At 38.7% G+C, this 9,324-nt stretch overlaps 1 protein-coding gene across 1 annotated transcript in view; it reads right to left on the bottom strand.

The window, feature by feature from the left end:
• The window catches only part of LOC105621268 (protein AF-10), an 11,446-nt gene extending 2,695 nt beyond the window's left edge, over nucleotides 1-8,751 (bottom strand). Inside the window, exons 1-12 of the mRNA XM_012202737.1 lie at nucleotides 8,643-8,751; nucleotides 8,343-8,422; nucleotides 7,896-8,060; nucleotides 7,355-7,552; nucleotides 6,273-6,956; nucleotides 4,560-4,885; nucleotides 1,516-1,965; nucleotides 1,260-1,443; nucleotides 914-1,115; nucleotides 504-656; nucleotides 155-416; nucleotides 9-90 (exon numbers count right to left, since the gene is read on the bottom strand). Of these exons, the coding sequence (XP_012058127.1) occupies nucleotides 9-90; nucleotides 155-416; nucleotides 504-656; nucleotides 914-1,115; nucleotides 1,260-1,443; nucleotides 1,516-1,965; nucleotides 4,560-4,885; nucleotides 6,273-6,956; nucleotides 7,355-7,552; nucleotides 7,896-8,060; nucleotides 8,343-8,422; nucleotides 8,643-8,751 (2,895 nt within the window). The remainder of the gene's footprint in view (nucleotides 1-8; nucleotides 91-154; nucleotides 417-503; nucleotides 657-913; nucleotides 1,116-1,259; nucleotides 1,444-1,515; nucleotides 1,966-4,559; nucleotides 4,886-6,272; nucleotides 6,957-7,354; nucleotides 7,553-7,895; nucleotides 8,061-8,342; nucleotides 8,423-8,642) is intronic.
• Nucleotides 8,752-9,324: the final 573 nt, after the last annotated feature.

Raw genomic sequence — 9,324 nt, 5'->3', positions numbered from 1 at the left:
TTTCGTACCACGCCGGAAGTGTTCGCTGGTGCTGGCGATACTATGTTGCTTGGTTGACCTTGAAGATATCCCGCTCCAGCCGGACTGTGCCTACATTGTAAAGAACAAATTTGAATACATTGATAACATGATGTTCTATAAGCAAATACGTTACCTCATTGATGGACTTGGTTGAGGTGCAACCAATGATCCTCGGTGATACTGAGCAAGAGAAGCAGCTGCAGGTGGGGAAGGATCCGGTGGCAAACCGTTCTCCAATGTCGTTGGATGATTACCGGAACTAGAATGAGGCATGTACGCGTTATTTACTCGCGGTTCACGGCTCACTCTAGGTACTGGTGCAGGAGCGCCAGGTGGCACTTCCGAGTGCGAGACATTAGGATGAGACGGATTCACCGTTGGATGTATATTATTCACTGAAAATAATAAAAAGATACATTATGCACGTTGTCTCTTCATGAATACGATACAAAATATATCATGAAATGGCTGATCTAACTAACCTGGATGTGAACTAGGTTGAGTTGTCAACGGAATAGCAAGTCTAGCATTCACAGCCAATAAATGGTCTCTCCTTTGCAGGAGATTATTTACATGTTCTTCTAGCCTAAGATTCTCAGCTCTCAATTGATGTAGGCAGGAAAGCAGGGATGCAACTGCAACAGATTTCGATAACGTTGCTGATTTATATTTTCTATATATTATCTAAGTGGAAAACGCTTTCTATTAAAAGGCAAAAGCAATATCATCAGAAATAAGAATTTCAAATAAGACGAGTTTTACGACAAAAGTTTAATGTAAAGCGTGATATGCAGTCAATGAATGTTATCGCGAAAAACGAAAAAAAGCATGGCCTTTCCTTTTTATTAAACCCATGCAATTTTAAGCGCATTTTTCTCTTGCCTATACTCACTATCAAAATGTTGGGCTTGCTCCATTAAGAATTGACTTCCTTGCTCCCATTGTCTCTCCAAGAGCTGATCCAGTGTCTGTGGGATCGCTCCGCTACCCAAAGTTCCACTGGTAGTGGCTGTATTAAGACCCCCAGTGTTGCCACTCGTGGAAAAAACTGTAGAGAACGAAGTGGAAGGTGCACTCGCCTGGCCAGATCGTATCTGCTTAAAATGTAAAATATTTTTAACAATTCGTCTTAAACGATACAATTTAGAAGACTTAATTTGCTTTGTACCATATTATATTATCAACAAGATTTGTTGCTCGAATTCAATATGATGTCAAATTGACGTGTTTTTACGTACAGATGCTATTACTCGACTGTGCAGCTGCGGTCCAATCAAGTTTGTATTGGAGTTACTCGCCTCTGTAAAAATGGAATGAGCCTCGAGCTCCTGCGAAAGCGTGTCCGACATCTTTTGTGCCATAGTCGAAGTAGGATTCAACTGATTCCCTAGCATGTGCGGTGCACTAACTCCATTTTGAAATCTGAGAAAAGAAAAAGATATTCACATTATCCTCTCATCGATGTTTTCTCTTTAATCTTTTAGCAAATCTTACAATTTCACGTTATTCTCTTCCTTTATCGATATATTAGCAAGAGCAGTCGGTGTACTCGATGCAGACGGAATGGGAGTGGATGCGGCAGTTTTCCTCTTTCGTTTGCTCGTGGTACTACTCATGCTTTCTGATCCTGGACTGCTGGGAGGCGATTCCTTGACAGTGGGCCCCATAATGTTCACAGAACCTGGGCCACTGATGCTACTGAAGTGTCCGACAGTAGCTGATGCAGGGCCCTGAATAATTGACGGCACTGGGGTCACCGTGGCGGCAGGCGGAGGGGTCTGATGATTGTTCCTCGCGCCTCTCTTGGTTGTTGTCACAACGGCGGTGCTGGAGATGGAAGTTACGATTGATGAGACTGACGTTTGGGACTGCGGCAGTGATAATTGGTTGTTGGAGCCGCGCTTCGGTTTGCGAGGCTTCTCTTGCTTGTCCGATGACTGGGAACTGAAAGTTAACAAATGTATCGAAACTATTAGCATAATGGCTCACATCAAAACTCGAAACTCTTCTATCAAAATACAAAAATATTTATTATTTTACGTAACAACTAGCTAATAGCGTGACAAAAAAAAACCGTTAAAACCTTTAACGCACGGTCAGAAATTATCCCAAAATGGGAAACACAATTTTTAAACATTCTCGAACCACTTAACAAAAAGAAGATGAGGAACGAGATCGACGCACATAGAGGCGAATCGTCACGACGGAATGCCATTTACGATGTCACGTTACACCCTTTCGACGCTCGTTGCCCGTGAGGCGCCTTGCCGAGGAAAAAACAAACATAACCTCAATGCCTCCTGCTCGCCACAATCCGCGCGTCGAGTACGCGAATGGAGTCACGGAGGCCGCTCGACACCGGCGACGTTTTTTCTCTCGTTCTCTCTTCTTTTTTCCTTCCACTCCCGTCTTATCGAGATTACAACGTTACAATACGATAATATCGCACACAAACACGTCACAATATCGCAACAATTCCGCGATGCAATTACATATTATGCAGCGCGCGCGCGCGAGTTCGCTCGCCGAATGACCCCGAGTGAACCGCCGTGCTCAATACATAGACACAACATTGATGTAAACACACTCCATCTTCCGTCGCACTTGCGACTCGTTGAGCCCGTTTCCACTTGCGATACGAACGCGCGGCACGCAGCTGTGTTTTGATGATCGTCTTTCACTCGACAGGACTATTCGAGTATTCAGTCGGGCAAGCATTCCGTAGGCGAATTCCGTCCGATTCTAACGTGAGAAGAGGTTAGAACTTTGCCACCTTGTTTACTAATCACGCCCGCCATTTTGAACACACGCGGCGCGTGACACACTCCTAGGACCCCAGGGAGCCGCTTGTGCTTTTCCTTCCTGACTTCTGAACTGGATTCATTTGAAAACTCGGAAGTACCCCCGCACAGTCACTGCACAAATTCTCACTAAATAAATTCAATGTTCATAATTTCGATTGCAATAATAAAGACAGAAAAAAATAGAACAAAAATGAAGAAAAGAGACATATTTATTTAATTTTTCTTATTCACATTGTAACTTAACTAAACTTCAATTAAATATAAAATTTTCTTCGTTGTGACTTCTTCCCCTGTGGCAGAATTTTACACAATAAACATAATTGCGTTGTTAATACAATTATGAGAGAATTATAATTACAATAAATTGTTGGTTTAATCTACTTTTTCTAATCAGTTCTTACACCTTGTTTGAACTATGTTCAGGAATACATATCAAATGCCTCCAAGTATCATTCCATTCTTGTTATTTATGTTAAACAAAGCAACATGTTAAATTGATACCTAAAGCAATTCCGTGTGTATTCTCATATGCAGCCCTGCATTCTTTTGATATTTTCTTTTCTACTAAACTTCTTGCATTACTTTTTAAATTATTTGAAGTGAAATTTCACTCTAAGGAGTAAAAATTGAGTATCTTGAAAAAAAATGACTCAATTTTCAACTTTTAAGAGATTGCTTTAGAGTAAGATTCATTCTCTATGAGATTTAATTTTAATCTCAATTCAAATTAACTCCTCTCTTTAAAAATTTAGTTTTAAAAATTAGAAAAAGATAAAGAATAAATTAAACTGAGATTGAAGTTAATCTACTATTGATAGCTTAAATAAAAACGGGCGAGTATTAGAATCTTTTTTCTTTTTCTCTTCACGTTAGGATATGTTCCCACTTGACTGCCATCCAAGTATCATTTCATCTTTATTGTTTATCGAATATTAGAAAATAACATCTAAACATTTGGATAAGAACTTGAACTCGTTTCTGGGAAGGTACTCAAAAACATTACCTGAATGCCTCCTAGTTATTTTATCCTTGATAAACAACAAGAATAAAATATTCGGAGGCATTCAGGTAATGTTTCTGAATGCAACCTTGAGCATCAATCATATAACTTTTTCTCTAGAAAATGTAAAAGATGAAAATTTTTATGTATGTACATATAAATATGTATAAAAAATTTTCACTTTTTAGCTATGTTCCAAAAATGATTGCCAGTTAAAAATCTATAATGTACGTAATATAAACTGTAGCATTTTTCTGATAGTAAATTTGGAACATAGTCCATGTTTCCGCTCTAAGGAAAAAAGTTACATGATTGACCTCCTAAAGACAAAACCTATTACATTTGTCATCTAACAAGTATGTGATTATTGATTGCAGGACAGAGAAGTTCTCGGATCTCTCTATCCTATGGCCAATCAACAAGCTTGAGAAATGTATCGTATTCTTTAAATTTTTTGGAAAATAAACGGGACAATAAATACAACTAAAAAGAACAGATCATGTTTGCTATATTTTTTTAAAAGAATCTCCAATGACGAGTGAAAATTTTCTTATTAAATCTTAATCTCGTAACTAATACTCCGTTTTCTGTTCCTGCACTAGATTGCACTGGAACTCTCTCGTTTTTAATAAATATCAACAACATATACCTTCCTCACTTTAAGTTCCAAAGGTGTACACTAGTTCAATCACAAAACAACAGTTTTATAATAAAGATTTACCGATTAAACTTACCGAGCTCGTTTTATCGGTATATTCTCTGTGAACCTCTCGCTTGGCATCGTGCTTGATCGTGGTTCAATATTGGCGGCTGTAGTTATTATACTCTGCTGCACCTGTTGATACATCGTTGGCGCGCTCGTTACCACGCTTTGAACCGCACTGGCGAGCGAAGTGGCAATCAACGGCACGGACACGACGATGCTGTTAGACGTAGTCGTCGGCGACTGGGTGACGATCGAGGACTGGGATTGCGTTACCGCCATTATCACAGGCATGGTGGTTGCTTCCGTGGCTACCGGCGTGCTCGATGTCGACTGAATCGGACTTTCGACTTTCATCTACAATCGAAGACAGAATGGCATGACACCGGAGAGCACTCAAGTGGAAATCCAAACACGACCTTTTGGACATAACAATGACTAGTTCATTGTTATGTCTAAAGAAATATAGAGATAAAATAAATAGCATGAGAAACAATAGATCTATTCTTTTTAGCTTAACTTCTTGCACAGTTCATCTCTTTCCTTTTTTTCTTTTTAGTTGGAGACAAAGAAAGAGGAAACACATTTAACTGTGCAAAAAGTTTGGCTTGGACAATTTTTTTTTATGCTGTTTATTTTAAATAAGAATATGCCATATTCAATTAAAAAGAAGTCTGTTTTTTTTTATTCCTACACTGCACTAGAACTTTTTTTCTTTGTCAAATATCAAATATATTTCTTTTACATTAAGTTTCAAAAATATACACATACTAGTTCAACCACAGAAAACTTATAATTGTAAGCGTATAATTCTAGCATTATCTCATAAAAACTTCATTTTTCTTAATATTTTGTTTTATCTACATTTATCTAATCAGCCCTATATTATTAATTGGCCTCTTACAAACCTTTTCATAATACTATTATATATCTTTGACAGTCAGTTTTGATAATTAAAGCGACTTTAAAATTACTTTTGTCCGAATTATAGATTTCTAGAGAGAATTTTTCTAATAAGATTTGCTTATATATCAAACTTTGTTAATCCATGAATGTAATTGATACAATTTGTTCAGAGATACAGTTCCTTCCTAAGCAGCAAGACCAACTACTTGTGATTACGTAAAAAAGTTCATTTATTACAAAATATAATATAATTTCGACCTGAATTGAATAAATAATTAAGTTACTCATTTATACTTATGTATGTAAAGTCATTCTGTAGATGAATGTTTTAAATATTTCATTTTTCACAATGTTTGCTTTCAGTCTTCATAATTTTTCATAATGCTTGAAATTTTATTCAAATAAATAAATATAGAAGTAAATGTTTTTCTAATTTATAAAAAATTGTTAAATCAAAAGATCTTACAACAATATAAGTAAATATCACGAATATTTCGAATTATTATTAGATTTATATCGATTTATTATTATATCGATTTATCATTATATAATATTTATAAAAGTTACAATTAATGTCTATAGAAAATAAAAAATTCACGGCATAATACAAAATATTATATTCGCGCTTTTTTTACATATTCTAGATAATTAGTTCAATATTTAATTAATTATTTGCACCAGTTTATTACGAATTATAACAAAATTCCTTGAATTTGACATATCGTGAGATTAATTATAAAGAATTCTTTCCAAATTCAATTAAAGTTTTCACATTCAAGAATGGGTGCTAAATTAGTTTAATACAATAATGATACAATAATAAACAAAAGATCTTTACCTTTTTCGATTTTTCTGGTTCCGTCGTTATGCTTAAGCTAGTGGCTTCAGTGATTGTTGGCTGGACGTTGTTACTCGGAACGGTCTGTTGCACTACGGAGCTGACTGCCATCACCACCGATCCACTGGCTTCCGAGCTGGCCGATTGATTCGAATTGTCATTTCCTACAGTCGGTGTACGTGCCCCGGTCTTCCTCTTCTTGGTGGTGTGACTCGACGCTTTGTTGGAGGTCGATGAGTTGGATTTCCCCTGACCTCCAACAGTCTTGTGCGCCGCGTTAGAATTACCAACGTTCGTCTTTATCGCGGAAGTGGTCGCTGTCGTAGTAACGGTGGTGATCGTGCCGCTATTGCCATCGTGTCCGAACACGCTCTCCGACTGTGTAACCACGGTCTCGACAAAATTGGAGGTCGTGAATTTGCTGGAACTTGTGCTGGAATTATCTTTGGGCGTATTGCGACCGCTACTACCACTCTTATCGTCCGCGACTCCGTTTATTTCTAAACTGGGACTAGCATTGGATTTACTTTTAGAATTCGCGCTAGACTTGGAACTCGAGCTTTTCCGCTTGCCGCTCGATTTTATTGGTGTCTCCGCTTCTTTTTCCGGTGACGAGTCCGACGAACCGTTGTCAACGGATATCGGCTTGTACGGCGGTATCGTCTTCACATTACCGCCCTTTTTCTGCAAATTGCAGATCACATTAAATAGGAAGCTTTCATACTCAGAATGGTATTCATAATCCGTTCTTATTTCAAGACTGTCTTAAATAATGTCATAGGCTGGTATTCATAGTTAGTTCTTATTTTAAGTAATGTCTTAAGTAATGTCTTAAGTCGCTAATGCGACTGATTGTTCGTGACATCTTAAGACTGAACTTAAGGTCTTGAATATAAGAATTGTCTATGAATACCGGCTTTAATGACTGTGATTCTCCGATTGGTTCGTAACACCTCAGGATAGAACTTACGATGATCTTAAATAAAAACTGAAAATGAATACTGGCTTCAGTGTTAATTAATATCTAAGTAATATCTACTAATTAACATTCGATAATTAATATTCAATACTGAATTATTCACCAATTTCGAATAATGATGCTGGCAGTAGCCACAATATTTGACATTGTCAAGATAATTGCCAGCTTCCTCGCAGAGCAAGCCCAGAGCCTGTGCACAGGTGACATGAAATTGCTGCCTGCAGCCTGTCTTGTTACACTGCATGCAAGCTCCCACATTTGCTCTACTACCTTTGCCTTGTTCCTCACAGATGTAACATGTCTAAAATCATTCAATTTTTATGTTACGAGATACAAAATAAAACTTATAACATTATTAAACATAGAGCGTTTTTCCATTTGATGACACAAGTCAACACAAGCATCGTTCTATCCTTGTTGACATTCAGAGAGTGATAAAGATAGAATGATATTTGTGTTGACTTGTGTCATCAAATGGAAAGCACCCATAGTTATCAATTTGTTTCATCGCCACTGTAATGTATCAGACTAGAGATTGAATTTGAAATCCAATCAAATTTTTAAACTCGATTTTTTTTTGGTTTTCAGCTTCTGATTAAATTCTCACTCATCTAATCTGATACACATTTAACAGTAAGGTTCACCTTGCTAAATCTTTCTGAAGGAATGAGCTCCAATATAATTGGTTCCATCGTAGTCACGTTACCGAATCGGACTTCAGGAATATAGAGAGCACACACGACATGCGCCCATCCTGCCTGATTTGTTCTCTTAAGAGCTCCATCCCGACTTGGGCATAACTCACATCGCTATTGAAATAACGATATACATCAATAAAAACATTACTATCTTATCATAGTAAATAAAGAAACAGATATCGAATATTTGTGCTTGTTTTTATCAATTTAATTTAATTTTAATTTTAATCTAACACTTCATTTTTTTCTAGTTTCAAGAATTAGAAAAAGATAAAGAATAAATTGAAGTGAGATTGAAGTTAATTTACATCGATAAAAACGTACATTAATCTGTTACTAAGCTATAAATACTAAGATAAGGATTCTCAAGTGCAAAAAAACAATTCTCCGTACCACTCGAGCACTGCGTTCTTGTGACTCGCATTTCCTGCAATACCATGGTCCAATTGGTACAGTAACGATGCCATAGCATGCTGCAAAACAATAACATTCATTATTCTTCAAACAAGAGAAAAGTCAAATTATTTTGGATATATTCCACTTGACGCTCACAACGCTTGTAGAAACATTTCATCCTTGTTGTTTATTGAATGTTAAACAAGAATCAGTAATGCTCGTAATAATAAGTAAAGCTTCGTAAATGTCAAATGAAATGAGCATTCTTTGTGACATATATTTATGATAGATAAATACCTTGATGCACAGCAACAGTGCAGCCCTGTCCATCGCAATATACCAGTGGATTCTCTGTCCAACCCCTCTCGTCAGAACACACACAGCACCCTCCGAGCATCTCCTTCATGCTGTGCCCCAAGCAATTCGGAAGACGAGACTAGCATGAGGAGCTAGGCGACGGACCGCGGGTATCGGCTACGTGGTGCGAAGAGGTTCGTATCGCGCGGGTCGCACGATCGCATTCTGGTGACGACGCGGCGTCCTCCGCGACGATCAAGAGGCTCTCGTCAGCCGCTTCTCCTCTCTCGATTCTCTTTCTCTCGGTGGGGTCTCGCCACCGCCGCGTGTCCTCGGCACCCCCGGCACGACTCCGCGGGCTACACGCGACGCGGCACGCGGTGCGGCACGTGCGTCGTGTAAACGAGAACGAGAAGAATAGAGCAAAGAGCTTTACTCCTTGCGAGCGTGAGGATAAACGAAGCACGCTGGACGCGAGCGGATGAAGCGTGCGTGCGTGCACACGCGCGCGCGCGCGCGCGTTTTTCGTACACAAGAGGCACGCGGGAAACGGCGCCGTCGGCTGAGCAAACGTCGCGGATGATCTACACGCCGACCAGGTCACGCGAACACACGTGCGGATGTAGGCGGCCCCACGCTCGGAACGTGTTCGGACGGCTCGTGTTATTTACGACGGCGCTCT

This window comes from Atta cephalotes, assembly GCF_000143395.1.
Source record: "Atta cephalotes unplaced genomic scaffold scaffold00032, whole genome shotgun sequence".
Taxonomy (NCBI): Eukaryota; Metazoa; Arthropoda; class Insecta; order Hymenoptera; family Formicidae; genus Atta; species Atta cephalotes.
This window is presented reverse-complemented; position numbering and strand designations above follow the sequence as displayed.